General features: G+C 35.6%; 1 protein-coding gene across 5 annotated transcripts in view; it reads right to left on the minus strand.

The window, feature by feature from the left end:
* The window catches only part of LOC124364458 (kinesin-like protein KIF14), a 33,657-nt gene that overhangs the window by 2,176 nt on the left and 14,999 nt on the right, over window positions 1-16,482 (minus strand). For all 5 annotated transcript variants that reach the window (XM_046819956.1, XM_046819958.1, XM_046819954.1 and 2 more), the window contains 3 exons: window positions 15,575-15,842; window positions 14,719-14,832; window positions 7,571-7,663 (listed from right to left, as the gene is read on the minus strand). In XM_046819956.1, the coding sequence (XP_046675912.1) occupies window positions 7,571-7,663; window positions 14,719-14,832; window positions 15,575-15,842 (475 nt within the window). The remainder of the gene's footprint in view (window positions 1-7,570; window positions 7,664-14,718; window positions 14,833-15,574; window positions 15,843-16,482) is intronic.

Here is a 16,482-nt window from a genome sequence, read left to right on the forward strand (position 1 = left end):
ATGACATCGCTTGGATTAATTTTCTCCAGTTTGAACTTTAAGTTGTTTGTGTACCCGACAGGTATGACACATTTTTCTGAATGGTAGTTCATTGCTGCACTCTTTGGGTTTTAACCCTTAAAGCACTGAAGAAAATTTCGCCTTCGTTCAATAAACGCGCATTTAAAGATTTAAAAAACTCTGTTTTTGACATAGTAAATTTATTCCCTATTTTTTGGAAGAAGAGATAAAAAATGTATTTTCAAAAGCTCTACCAGTTTTGTACATACGTGCACTGTATACGTGTTCATGCCGTGTATGGTTTAAACCACATGTCACACTTCGCATTGTAAGATGAAATTTCTATAAAAGAATATGAATGGGTTTTTATTAATTTTTCTCGTGACACACAATCCAATTTGCTTCCCAACGGTAATAAATCAATAAATTTATAAATTCCCAGCATTTTGTGAATTGTAATGTGCACAATAAACTGAAATAAGACTATAAGGATATTCCCAAATGCAGTGTTTACCACAATTCTGATTCTGAGGAAGACAGTAGATTTCAATCCTCGAAACGTAGTGTTATACAATTTGTAACAAATAAGATGGCAGATGTTCGAAATCCTATAATTATTTCAAACCATTCATCATCAACAAAAACTTTAAACAAAGAATAACTGATGGGATGGACTGGTGAACCTTTAAACAACCACAATCTCCCAAAAAAATTAAAGATCAAAATTGGTTTTTTTATTATTAATTTTACGTAAGTAAATCCAAAACTTTTGAATAAAACATTAAAAATTTGCTCTTACCATCCCATAGTGGCCAAATCCCAAATTTCAAAACAAAAGTAACATTTCAAAGTAGTCAATGTTGATTGTTTACAACAGTATACTTTTTTGGGTTACCGTTCTGCGAATGTTTTGCTCTTTTTGACATCTACGTGGAATATCCAGAAAGTAACAGACGTTTTGAAATAAAAATTAACCAACTTAAATAGGAACATTTTATTATATAAATATAAAAGCTACACTCTTAGGCTATTTTTAAACATAATCTCCATTCAAATTGAGACATTTATCATAACATGTCACAAGTTTTCGATTCCTGCTTTGTAGAAATCAGCCACCTGAGATCTTAACCACTGATTAACGCCAGCATGAAGTTCAGTGTCACTATCAAATCGCTGCGTTGCAAGCCAGGTTTTCATCCCTGGAAAGAGGTGGTAGTCGCTTGGTGCCAGATCTGGGTTATAAGGCGGATGATCAAACACTTCCCAATCAAAATCATTCAAGACTTGTTGTGTACGATTGGCTGAATGGGGACGTGCATTGTTGTGGAAAAACAAAATTTTTAAGCTCAATTTTCCCCTACGCTTATTTTGTATCGCTCGTTCAAGGTAATACACTAGAATCACAGCCTTAACATCCCAAAAAACAGTTGCCACAATCTTCTTTGCTGACAGAGTTTGGAGACAGTTTCTTGGTTTTTTTGAAAAATGTGTGTGCCCCCATTCCATAGACTGCAATTTTGTTTCACAAATGACATGCTTCACCCATGTTTCATCATTAGTAACGATATGATTGAGAAGTTCGTTACCATGTTTGTCATATTCATCAAGGAAAGGTAACAATGCAGCAAGTCTTTGTTTTTTTGTGATCGGATTTTTGGAACCCACTTGGCCCAAAATTTGTGGTATTCAAGCTTCCCTACAATTTCATGAAGTTTCGAGAGTTCAGTAATGAAACGGCGATTTTCACGAACTTCGTCATTGATTTTCAACATAAAATCTTCAGTCACTAGAAATAGCCGTGACGTGACCTGTCAGGAACTGCGTGAGGTAGTAGCCCACCTCGCCATGCCGCCTTTCGACCCATGGTTAACCTGCTCGATGAGTCACGCAGTCCATCGTCCTCAGGTTTCGTGCTCCCAGCTGTGTTGCCACTGCTGGAAGGTTCGGGCGCGCTCTTCGGATCTTGCTGCGTCCTTGCCGTTCTCGCCTTGTCTCTGATAAATCGCCTTCCTCTCCCCTGCCAAGAGCTTGACAGGGATGACTCCAGCAACCACCAGGACGGCAGGCTCGGATACTGTCCGATAGGCGGAACACACCCGGAGCGCAGCTGGACGCTGAACCCGGGTGAGTCGCAACCTATAGAATTCCTTGGTGAGAGTCTACCCACAGCTCTGCCCCATAAAGGAGCACGGACTCGACTGCGGATATCAATAACCGTCTTCTGCTGGACCGAGGACCCCCGACATTGGCCATCAGCTTACTAAGATAAGAGACCACCTTAGCAGCCTTGTCCGCCGTACGGAAGATCTGGTCTCTCCAGCTTAACTTGTTGTCCACCATGACTCCGAGGTACTTGGCGGCACACGTTGACTGGACCACTTCCCTTACCACTCGCAGCGGAACGACGGTGTTAATTCTTTTCCCCGTCGACCACGATCTCCATCTTGCTCATAGCAAGCGAAAGACCGTGATCGGATATTCAGGCGGCGTTGACCACGCGCATGACCTGGTTCAACTTAGCTGGGCCAGTTCAACGTTGCATGCGGCGATGAGAGCCGCAACGTCATCGGCGTACCCAACTAAGATGGTTTCCTCTGGCATCTCGGATCTCAGGAAGCTGTAATAAGCGATATTCCAGAGATCCGAGCCGAGTATTGAACCCTGCGCGGCACCAGAGGTGACTTCCACCGTCCGCGCTCCGTCTCGGGTGTCGTATATCAGATGCCTAGAACGGAGGTAGTCCTCGATGAGCTGCAACAGATACGTTGGAATGCGGAAGGTGTCACGAAGTGCATCCAACATATCGACCCATCTCGCCGAATTAATGGCATTCTTGACATCAAGAGCAACAAGAAGCACTACTCGGCGGGAGAAATGGTTGTGGCTCTCTCAACTGCTTTCTGACTTCGGTGATCGCGTCGATTGTTGATCGTCCCTTTCTGAAGCCGTACTGACGAGGGCAAAAGATCCCGACAGCTATCACGGCAGAAATCAGGCGGGAACGAATCAAATTTTCAAAAATCGTCATGAATATTGGTGCGGCCATTTTTACAGTCAATACACCACTGCCTTGCTCTGCTTTCACTCCTTTTTATATTTTCATGAACTTCACACGGTTGGTGATATATTTCAATTGGTTTATGATTTTTTGCCAACAAAAACCTTTTTACTAAACGTACTTAACAAGTGGCGTGATTTTCAATTGCAGCACATATTTGAATTAATCACAGTGAGAAAATTAAAAGAGATGCAGACCGTGCGTGGCTACAGCTCGATGCGTTATGAACGCCAGAGTGTTTTGACACCAGAATGGCAGCTGTAACCCCACCTAATGCCGTACCATTCAAAAACGTCAGTAACGTTCTGGATAGCCCTTGTATATCATCTACACCAGATGGTGTACATGTACATTAACTCTTGCCCTCTTGCTAAAGAGGACCTAAGTCATGTAATATCATTTTACTTTATTTTTACATTTAATATAAGTAAAATTGGAATGTAAAACCATTATATATTTTTTTATTTAGAGCACTTTTAATACAAACAAATTTTGAAATTAATTGAACGCATACACTATAAAAGTACAGTAAATCCATACAATGTTATGAATTGCAAATAAACTATTTTCTAAAATGTAACCTGGTAACAAAAATGTGAATATATATAATTAGACAACATATCTCGAGGAAGATTTCATGTGTATATTTTAAATTTTGCAAGAATCTCAGTTCACTGAAGAACTTCAGTTTGTTATGAAACACGTGGTGTGGCGGACTACTACCTTGTATTATAAAATCATAGCAATTTCCTTGAAGGTACACGATTTATCAAACAATGGAAAGATAGGATATCAAAGAGGCAATAAGAGGCTTGAAAACTTTTAACCAAGACTTTGATAAGCCTTATCAAAGTTATAAATACACTAGTTATTTTCCTGTCCTCTGTAGTATAGACATATAATTGCAAGCTTGGGTTGTGATAAACAAACTAATGTTTAATGCACTTAGGCCTGAGATATATTGTTTAAACTTTGCATCAGTATAGAAGATTAGTACACTATTATCAACATTATTAATTGAGATATACTTACATTAATAAGAAATATTAAAGCCAAACAACCAGGTTTGCAATGATATGTATTGTACAATAACAATAAATATTAGTCTGCATTTTATACTCATATTCAATATAATTGGAAACCACTGTACATAAATGTTGTGTAAGGTTAATGACAAATAGCCATGATATAAATAAATCACCTAAAAAAATGACACTGGTTTAAAGTTTGAAACATTTATAACATAGGTCCTGTTCTAGATGGTTTAATATTCTTGTCTTGGCACAAGTTGTGAAAGTTAAACTTAGTAGCCTACTATGATATTATCCTCTTGTCTAAATTTCCAAAGCCTTCGTGATATCATCTCTAATCCTAGACAACTAAACTATGTTCGTTCTAAAAGTTAAAATATGCCACTTTCTGCAATATAAGACGACTTATCAATACAACAAATACCATAATGTTCTTGATCAATTCAAACCAAATTTGATACAGAGGTTCCTAATTGTGTAATTCTTATAGAAACATCTTCTAGGCTAAGATCTAAGAAAACTGGTGTTTCATAAATAACATAATATGAATAAACTTTTAACACTTTTAAACTTTTATTTTTCTTACTATGTACATTTCAGAATCATTGATTCCATCTTCAGGTACAAAATTTTGTACCTGAAGATGGAATCAATGATTCCGAAATGTACATAGTAAGAAAAATAAAAGTTTAAAAGTGTTAAAAGTTTATTCATATTATGTTATTTATTATAAAACACTTTTCGAGGCTACATCTCTAACATGGTGTTTCATATTAGATTTTATACATGCTTAGGGGTATCTTACTTCTCATTGTTGGACATGTTTTCACCTATTCTAGGTCATAAGCATTCAGGGATGGTGCCATTGGAAAAGGATCTTTATAGTGATAAGGAATGCTTGGGTCTAACTACATATTTCTGCCTCAGAGATGACATTTTATATGTGGAACCCTTTCTTAATAGTCATTACCATCTTGGTGCAAAAGCCTCCATTTTTGTGTGATACAGAATTGCTTCCAAATAGCGGGGTAAAAGATCCTGAAAATATGTCTGTTGGAGAGTTCAATTTTTGAGTAATCTGCAGGATGGAGATATTGGGTATGGATATAGATATTTCTTTCAGCATACACTTACCTTAGTATGCATTCATGGCTATTCACACTAGAATGACAAGATTACCGGAGTACACCGCTATTAGAGGCCAAGCTTAGTAAAGTGTGAGTAAACAAATTACAAAGATAATTAATGCCTGTGGAAAATTCTCCCTAAGAACTTGCCATGCAATTAAAAGTTTTCCAGCTGTAGAAAGCTATAAGTTTCCTGACATAGTGCAGCAAAACAGAGTAATTTGAGAGATATTTTTGCACTATTAATGCCATCTTGGCACCCATCTGAGTCCCCCATGTTGTCATACAATTAATGAGATCATACAATGAATCGTGAGACAGAGTAATATCCGTGAAGCTGTAGTAAACAGGTACTTTGCTACTAAATAAAATAACCAACATCTATATGTTTTTATTGGAGTATATACTTTTAAAATTGCATAATGTAAAGGTGAATGGGCTAACTGACTCTCACTGAATGAGTGACACAAAATAGGTTTTTGAAGTAAATGTAAAGAAAAAGTGATTGGAGTGATCAACAATGTTGAACTGATCACATTAATTTTAAAATTATAATATTGCGAAATTAATTAACTTAAAAAAAAAAAAAAACAAAATCACAGCTAATAATTTCTTTGATTAGCAATCATTGGATTCTCTGGACCAGGGAACAATCTTATTTACTGTTGATGCATCACCGAAGTCAGCAAAGCGTCTTAGAAATTCTTCCCTTAGTTTCACCATGATATCAACTGCATAATACAACTAGAAAGTGATTCCAGATTGTGGATTGTGTTTTCCAACTAATTTCACATGAGCGCAAGTTTTGTTCTAAAATCTTTAAAGTGTTTGTAACAAATCTTATAAACAAATTTTTGCTTACGAGTTTTAAATTTTTTAAAGTGAGATGAGTGGTAAGATAGTCTGCAAATTCAGGCTTTCAGTCAGTGGTAATCTGATAACTCTTCTGCGGGTTTGGCCTGTTAAAATCATGAACATATCATGAAAAATCATATAAAATCATAATAGGTTGACATATTATAAAAATATTGTATAACTGAAAGAAAATGCTTAAATTGGTGGCGTTTTAGAGCGTAAGGAGGCCTAATATAAGTCACTCTCTTAAAAACTATCTGCATTACTTCTGAAACCTAAATGTTTTATTACACAAGGCTTGTTGATGAATAATACAGTGGAATTACATCAGTGGAATAATAACTACATCTCAAACATGTTCTCCTAAGCATGTTTTAGGGCCACAAAATATTTTACCTCCATCTGTAGCTATTCTCATTTATTTGAGAAATAATAAAAAAAACTCCTGCCTCAAGAACATTGCTATCCACGGATGATGAATTATCAACCAATTCTTCGATGATTACTAAATCACTATTCACACCTGTCTTAAAAAAGAAGGACTTCAGCTGAATGGGAAACATCAACTGATTGACCCAAAGCAAGGAAAGTATTATTATTACTATTGAAAATATTATTCAAAATAAAACATATCGTATTAAGTATATTTTAGGACTAATAGATACATCAGTTTAACTCGCACGAATTCCTTACTCACAGTCTTGAAGTCTATTGTTACTTGGCTATTGACATAAATTAATTTTTGATGATTGGCTGTGGGCTGGTTGAACCCCGTAGTTTGGAGACCACTGCTCTAGACAATGATTTAATGATTAAACTGGCATAAAAAGTATATGTATCAGATTAAATATAAAGTCTGGACGACAGTTTGAAATGATATTGTGTACGTGGGAATAAACTCAAGATAATCAAGTAGTACTGCACCCCGATAAAATGTATATCTCCCACTTAGATCAAATTGAAACACATTTAGTTAAAAATAGATCAGATCACACTAGCATATCTAGTTTTGTTAATGCATTAAGAGTTATAACCTTATCTGGATCAAATTGGTTTATATATTTAGTTTACATCATGTCAGATCAATATCTGTCAACCTTTAGAGCTGCCACTAGTTCATATTGTAGAGTTACTTGTTTTCATACATGAATTTTTGCAACTGAGTTCAAAGTTACTTTTTGGTCACAACTATTCGTTTGGCACGATCAATTTTTCTCTATACAAATGTTATACTTGTGACTTCGAGTATACTGGTCAGTAAGCTAAGTCGGGACAGCCAGCAAAGAGAAACAATCGACTTGACTATCTGGCTGTCCAGTATAATTTTCTCGATAAGCAACAGGAATCAAAAATCCTATTTCGAAAATGAACATTCTGAGATTGACAAAATAAACAAAAGCTTTCATTTGTAATGGGTTTTAAAGCATAAGAAAATGGTTTAAATTCAACTCTGAATAATTGAAAATCTTCTGACAGCTGTTCTGAATCAAATTTCTCACCTTGAGTCGGTCTCCTGTCGCACAGGTGTGTGCCAGACGCTCGCTACCGGCCAGGTCTATCAGGTTGATCTTGCTGCAGAGACTGGGTCGGTCCTGACAGACAGACAACATATAGCATTAATACACAAGAAGTAAAGACAAGCAAGTCTAAAGTTTAAGTTATGCCAAGTTAAGCTTCATTTGTAAAAGTCTCAACTCTAGCTTTTTTTGAGCCAAGGTAATTTACATTGCCATTACCTTTTGTTTGGTACATAAAAGACCAAAACATGTGATTTACCTGAATTGCTAATATTATTGAAATCTATTTTGACCGTTGTTAGGGTGTATTAAGATATATAATTAATATTAATAATTACATTTATTAATGTAATTAGAAAACATATAATGAAAAGTGAGTTTGAAGAGACACCCAAGAACATAATGTAATATTTCTTCAATACCAGGCAATAACAATGCACAAGATCAGCTTTCAAGAAAAAAGACATTTGGATTGGAAGATTGAATAAAATTAAATTTTGTGAGAAAGATCAACTCAATCCGAGTGAAGAAACGGTAGGAAGTGTATACTGGTATATTCAAAGTGTAATTTCCCTTCTAATTCCACAAGTAGAAAAAACCAGAAAGAATTAAAAAGGTAAGGATATAAGGATAGCGAAGTGTGAGAGGGGACAATTAAAACCAGTTCTATAGTGTGTAATTTACAAAGGTTACAGATAAAACTGTACTTTTGTCTCGCATTGGTTTTAAACAAATCCTAATTTAGATACAGTAGTGTTAACAATAACATAAATTTATTAGTTAGTTCGCATTATCAAAATGATAATAATTATGTGTAATCTTAAACATTCTATGTCATGTTTCACAGATAATCTCAATAGCTTTCATAGTAATCCTCATGTGATTCAATATTAGACTTTTATGAACTTTAACTGTATCTAAGGATTTAATTTAATGGGTTTGAATTACTGTTTAATGGTCCACATCTCAAACAAAAAAAACAGCATTAACTACCATATGCCATATCTACGTGCAAGATGCTTTGGAGTATTATGAACTCGATGTTAGCACTTTTTGCATAGAAATGAATTTTGAGGTACAGTAGAACCCCTCATATCCGGCCTCGGTTTTACCGCACCTCGGTTTAATCCGGCCACTTCCCGGAAGCCAATATCGAAATTTATTTACCACGGCTTGTAGACGCGCAGTTGCACGCACTAGTCTCCCACGACTCTTGCGTTATTTTGGTGTATCTATTTGTTTACATTTTCCTGTGTTGTCCTCAGTTGAGCTAATAGGTTTAACCTGTAAACAGTTCGTTGATTATTTCCAGTGCGGTTAGTACAGTACAGTACAATTGTTTTGTTTCCGTCAAGTGCTGTGTACTGTAGGTTGGTTTAATTCCGGCCGAATCGTTATCCGGCCAGGGGCTCGGTCCCGTGGTGGCCGGATATGAGGGGTTCTACTGTATGTGCCATTAGACTTTTTACTACTAAGGTTATTGTAATATCGTTGTATATACCCAGCGGTAGTAATGTTGGAATATTCTTAGACCAACTTGATTTATATTTTTGGATTATTTGCAAAAATTTAAGTCTAGTATTGTTCTGTGTGGAGATTTTAACATTGAAGCTTGTGGAAATGAACTGAATACTCTTAGACTCCACAATTTTGTTAAGAACAGCTGGGCTCTATTGCACAAATTTCAAACCAACAAGAGGCCTATCCTGTATTGACTATATTGTCACTAACATTGTAAAAACTCTGATTATATGGTGAAAGTTCATGATTGCCAAATATTGGACCATTATTTTTTGAGTATTGAACTGTCTATTTTGTGTAAAATCAAACCAGACATTAAGGCTAATGAGGGTCTTGATGAAATTAGCTTTCGACCTCTACCATCTTTGAAGGTCATGGATTTTAAACAGTGCTTGAACGGCTTCGATTGGGCTTTTTTGTTGGGTGGCCTTAGCTGTGAAGATATGTTTAATAAATTTAATGACATATTCATTTACTGGTTAAATATCTTTTTGCCTGTAAAACATAAGAAAAGTACCATTAACATCCCTAAAACTAAATGTCAACAATGGTATACAGCAGAATTGGCCGCATTGAAAGATGAGGTTATGAGCTCCTTTAGACGATCTTGTACTACTGGTCTGCTCTCTGATAAAAGCTTTATAGAGCTGAAATAATTGAAGCTAAGAAAAGTAGTTATGCTAACTTTATTCTCAACTCAGACAACACATGTAGAGCTGCTTGGCAGGTTGTGAAGAGCGAGCTGGGCTCAAACAGTGTTTATCAACGATATTCCAGCTGCCGACGTTTTTGCCAACTTCTTTTTAAAGGCCGTAAATAATGTGAGGCAGAGTATCCCTCAAGTGGATACTTCGGAAGCCGATCTCGTGCAAGTCGCAACCCCTCAGATTTCCTTCAAATGGAGTACTGTCTCTTCTATGGACATATGTAATATAGTAGCCAAAATGAAACCAAAGAGAAGCTGTGATATATATATGGTATATCTTCTGTAGTACTTAAGAATGTAATTGATGTAATTTCTTTTCCTTTAGCCTTATGCTTAAATGCCAGTCTACTCGAAAGGTATTTTCCCATCCAAGCTTAAAGTTTCTAAAGTAGTGCCAAATATTTAAAAAAGGTGATAAGGATGAGGTCAGTAACTATAGACCGATCTCTCTGGTACCCATTTTTGCTAAAGTCTACGAATCAGTAATGAAATTGCAGTTAAGCACTTTTTTGAGCACAATAAGATGTTTACCAATAGTAATATGGTTTTAGATCTGGACTGTCCACGGGTGGACGCGGTCGGGGATTTGGTGTCCTATGTGCTCTACAGTTTTGAGAGAGGATATGGCACCAGTGCGGTACTTTGCGACCTTTCTAAGGCCTTTGACTGCGTTGACCGGGATATTCTGCTGAAAAAGCTTGAACACTATGGTATAATTGGCTGTGAAAATTCAACTGTTTAACTCTTACCTCAGCAATCGGCTTCAAAAAAGTTTATTCAAAAGGCAGTTTCTCAGATTATGCTGAGGTACCCTTTGGTGTACCACAGGGGTCGGTATTGGGTCCACTCTTGTTTCTTGTTATGATAAATGATCTTGACAAAAACATTAACTGTAAAAACCATAATGTTTGCAGATGATGTCACTCTTTTGACTTCTAGAACTGATGTAAATGTTCCTAATTTAATTGAGCAAGCTGATGCTTGGTATAGAGCAAATATGTTTTATCTAAATCATGACAAGACCCAGCGTATTTTATTTACTCTAAAGGCAAATGATAGGAAATGTGATATTACTCAAAGTGTGAAGCTGCTTGGGATTTTATGGATCCCAAGTTATCCTGGCATGTGCATGTAGAGCATGTTTTAAGAAAAATTAAGTAGAGTTCTTTTTTTGTTAAGACATTTAAGACCGTTGGTTTCTAAAGACCATTTAAAAAATGGTATATCACGCTTTATTTCAAAGTATCTTCTCATATGGTTTGCTTTTGTGGGGGAATTCGTGTAGAGTAAACAGTATTTTGTTAGTACAAAAGAAAGCTATCAGAATTATTGCAAAGGCTGATTTCAGATCTCACTGCAGACCACTATTTATCCAAGAGGGTATTCTGACTATCGTTAATATGTTTATTTTTTCTCTGCTTGCAGCATGTAAAGAAAAACCTGCCCCACACTACACTAAACAGTAATGTACATAAACATAACACAAGAAACAGTAGCCAAATTGCTAGACATTTCACCAGGCTCTCTAAAGTACTAAATGCTCATGAGGTTGTAAGTATAAAGGTTTTTAATTGTTTGTCTCAGAGTGCTCAGCATGTTAGTTTTATAAGATTTAAGAAAATAATACATGCCTGGTTGATTGCAAATCCGTTCTATAGGCTGTGCGAGTTTTATGAATCAAATGTTGCAGATGTTAGACTTTGTGTAAATATCCTCTTTTTTAGATTTTTTAGATGTTTTAATGTTTTTTACAGTTTGACTTGTTTTACATAAACATTGTTGTTATTTTATATACTATTTGCTTATATTTTTTTTACTTGCTTTGCATGCAATGAAATGTACTATTGTTTTATCTTTATTATAGTTGTTTTACGACTAACAAAGATCTGATGCATGTTTATGTCCTTGAGATCAATAAAGTTATTCTATTCTATTCTATTCCTTTTCACATTAAAAAAATTACATTATTAACACATTAAAAATGCCAAGCCGAACTGATTGTGTTGTCGCAGTTTTTATGATGAAAGCAGCAAGCTGCCTATCTGAGTGTGTAAGAGATAACCATATGACATTTTTGATGGTTTTGCCTTACAGCTTCTCCAGATTGTATTCTAATGACATTAAGCTGTAATATTTTTGACATTGCACATCTTAAGACTATTTACAGACCAATGCTGAGTTTACAGTTATTTCTAGGCTTGTATGTTGCCATTGAAAAGTGCCAGTTCTCACGGTCCTATTGAGTCGGTACTTTATATTAGAAAATTTTAAGTTTATTGAAAATAAAATTTTAAATTAGAAAGACAATTTGTACAAGAAATATCAGTGTATTAAAATGCAGTTAACAGTGTATTACAATACTGTTTACTGAACATATAATTGTAAAAAATAAGATATATTAATGTAAGTTAAAAAACATGTTATTTGTGTACGTATTAAAAAACCTTTTACAAAAATATGGTTTTCAAGGGCATTGATCACAAGAAGCTAGCACTTTTTGAGATTTTTGGCTTTTTTGACAACCCTCATTCATTGGCTACTAAAATTTGGTAGCACACTTTATAGTTTTTCATTACCCTACATCTGTTTTTACCTTCACCTACATACTGATTCAGCCAGGTAGTGGTGACCAAACACTTTAGCAGACTCTACAATGTTATATTGAATGTTTAGTAAAGCATAAACAAGTCATTCTTGAAATGGTGTGATAGAGTAAACTTTCCTTTGGTTCTTTCTGTTTTTTTCTTCTTTTTTTTGTAGGCTAACCAGTTGCTAACTACTGCTATATGCAGAAGCATTCCCTTGACTGCTTTGTGAAACCATCTCGTGCTTAGGGTACCAGTATTTAAAAAATAACTAACTAGGAAATCTCAAAGGATTACATCAATTAAACAAACCTCAAACAACAAAATTCATACGCACACCATGACACTAAGGTCTAGGACAACAACATAGGGCCAGAATCGGCTTACCTTTACCTCTTCTCCCTTCTGGCCCATTGTTTAAGATGACACGACACAGTGCCGATGAAAGAGCCAACATCGATGTTTTGTTAATATCCCACTTTCGCATATGTTGGTGTGATTGTGATTCTCGTACTCGTGACTTGTGCTCAGGACTTGCATTCTATGCAGTGACAATGACTTGACTAGATTCCAAGCAACTTTTGGGTATGTTTAAACCCTTTTCTTTCACGTCTTCTCTTCTTTCTGTACTTTATTTTTGTATATATTAATATCTCACCCACCTGAAGAAGAGGATAGATTCCAATCCTTGAAATGTTGTGTTATATCTTTTGTAACATATAACGATGGTAAATATCCGAAATCCTGTTATCCTTTCTAACTATCCTCTCATCCATCCAGTTAGTGTAAATGATACCATTTTCCTACTCTAAGCAGATCATTTCACCTCTTTTCAGCTTCCCTCCTTTAAGTTACATTTTTGATGAGGAAACCAGGCCCTGTTATCTTTTACTGTCCCAGCAAGATAGGTTTCTCTTTGTAAACAATGTTTGCAAGATCTACGAAGGTGTAAATATTGTCTGTACACAGTTTGTGACCTTCACCAAGGATCCAACCAACCAAACCTTCCATGAGGGCCAATACAAGAGAAGCTGCTAAAGAAAAGTTTTCTTCTGAACCTGTACCGTTTTCAATGTACACCTTCATCATGTAGGTATAACAATTGGAATCACAGATTTTTAAAACTTTTATACCATATTATTGTTTGTTTTAGTAGGTAGGTACTGTTTGAAATTAAGCCTTCCCCTAAAGGGGATCATATTCTTGTCTATAACAATGTCTTAGTTCCTAGGGGTTCTTTTTTCCCTAAAAACTCTGATCGAATGAGATAAAAAAGGATCAATTTTTTGGATAGTCTCCCCTGATGTAGAATATTTAAGCTGTCGTTAAAATGCAAAAATCTTAGTAATAATTGGAAGCTATTTCAGCTAATGATTTTTTTTACAAGACAATTATTGTATAAAATTCTTTTAGAACAATAGTCAGAGATTCGAGGAAGATGAACTACATCTACAACAAAAGTCCAATGAACTTTTTCATTTCATTGTAGTTAGTGGGCTGCCATTTGTGTAGCCTACAGCTACATCTCAAGCTTACACCAGAAATTACATGATTTGCAATTCTATTTGTTTTAAGGATCATGAGATTTTATACTTCTTCTTTTATACTAGACTTTGCATGTTTAGATCGTAAAGCACTGTAGTGTTCACTCAAACCTATGTACCTCTCATCATTTATAGTTGCATCAAATCCTTTCTGTGACTGTAGCACTTTTTATCAGTACCATAGAATTTAACTTTATCCTGTTTGATAATATCCTCCCACTGGCCAGTGGTCAACGACGACAGGCAGAATAAGGCTCAGGAGGAGATTGGCCTCTGCGTTAAAAGTAAGAAAATCTCATTTTTCCTGTTCACAACGATACGTTGTTAAAACTATCTTGCTAATTATCTTGAGAAATTGCCGTAAGCTGTTAGATTGAATTTTAATTTAGACTTAATTGACTAATTAAACTGCATACATTGTTCCATTGCATTAATATCACTAACCTCTGAAACGCTCCATAATGAATAAACAATCACATCAATTTTTACGTTAAAAACATGTTTCTAGTTAGATTATTAATGAAAAATTGATGCCACATCATTATATTTTTCTTGGTTGCTGTTGCATTTGAAAATTTCTACTGTTGTTGACGATGGCGAAGAAAGATAATGTTAATACGAATGGTTAGAGATTATAAAATATTGTCCAGAGATTAAGTCTGTCGTCACAGCAACAAAGTCTGTTATTTACTTCCCTCTTTCCTATTCCCAGTTACTGTGGGAGATCTATTAGATAACTACAGAAGCAAGAGTATAAATGTGATGATTACTCACTTCTGCCTGTGACTGTGTGAGGGTAACAGTGAAGATGGAGTGAGACCGAGAACTGTTCATATTCATCTCAGTGGCTGCTGTTGCCTTGTGACTGTTCCCCACTCTAAGCCAGTCCTGTAACATATCACTGTATTAATACATATGGAAATAGTTTGTTTTCATTACTACAACACATAACTTACACATTATAAGGTTATTTTTCATTGATGTACGGGGAATTCACGTTCAGTTTTTAGCCTTGTGAACTCACGTCACCCCATCTATCAGCCAACTTGAAAAATATACAACTGAATGCCATGGCTAAATAGTCGAAATGACTTTGCCAGAGTGCCAAAGGCTCATGTCCGAGAGTACTAAACGGTACTCAGTAACGGTGATGACAAAAGGCCTAATTGCGAGTACATTTGTCTACAGCGGTTAAAGGGTTCAGTTCCATAACTATAAATCCTATAGAACTCAAGCTATTGTAATTTTTTTATAATACCAGCTGAACTATAAAAAATAGGTAGCCCTTAAAAAGTACCATGTAAATGGATCTAGTAATAAAATTGAGTGAAAAAAGGTCTCAGATCAGATTGGTCTTACTTACGAAATTTTAGGGCAGAAAGAAGACTTCATGAAAATATTACTGCATACATAATTTTTGGCCTCCTGCTGAATTAGATCCGAACTACAAAAGTCTACATTTCTAGTATGAAACTTTAAGAGCCAAGTTATCAGAAAGAAAGCAGCATCTTAATATAGTGTTTCCACTTACTGTATACTGATTTTGTCTGGATAAAATTTAAATATTTTCGGATTCTTCCTTAGCACCGATTAAAAGAATAAATAACTGAAAATGCTATGAGAGTTGTACCTGGAGTATCTCGAAGGAGTGCACATTGTGTACAGTGAGATCCACCACATATGGGCCCAGTTCCGGGTGTTCACGCACACGCAGAGGTGCACTTCGGCCGTTCTGTGCTGGCCCTAGCAGGTCATGGATCTTCTCATTGTAGATCTCAAAGTAGCTGATCTCCACCTTGGTGTGGGAGTACTCCTCAGAACTCTCAATAATCTTAAATAACTGTTGTGAGAACCGAGGTATGATGCCTACTCCATCCGCCGTATCTTCGCCCATCATGCTATGACAAACACAATAAATAAATTAAGGAGTGCCGACGGCCGAGAGCGGTCTAAGTCGTTGGACTTTGGGTCTGAGTTTAGAGATAGCGCAGGTTCAAATCCTGTCTGTGACCGTTGCACTTTTTATCAGTACAATCAACCTCGTACTGTATCGACTCTCCCCTTTATTCTGTTTGATAAGATCCTCGCACAGGCCTGTGGCCCATGAGGACGGACAGAATAAGGCTTAAAAAAAAAAAAAGGAGATCGGCCTCTCCTTTAAAAAAAAAAAAAAATAAATAAATAAAAAAAAATAAAAAAAAAATAAGGGTAAACAGGAGAGGTTTCAAGTAGGCATGGCATTGAAGGAAAATAAACATATATTACATTCCTAGAGTTTCTCATATCACACCTTTTAATATTGAATATTTTTATGATTTAAAAGCATTTAAAATAGATGTGAAATTAGTTATTACACAAAAATATGGAATATTAAGGGTGATTTTGACCTGAAATTTAGCTGTCACACATCTCTGGATGTGTGGATTTAACAAATTAAGACTATATAGTAGTTTTATTTATTTATACAAAATGGTATATATAATATATGTATATATTTAAGGCTGAAGTACCACAACATTGTTTTTATTGTGTTAGCGA

This window comes from Homalodisca vitripennis, chromosome 6 (assembly GCF_021130785.1).
Source record: "Homalodisca vitripennis isolate AUS2020 chromosome 6, UT_GWSS_2.1, whole genome shotgun sequence".
Lineage (NCBI taxonomy): Eukaryota > Metazoa > Arthropoda > Insecta > Hemiptera > Cicadellidae > Homalodisca > Homalodisca vitripennis.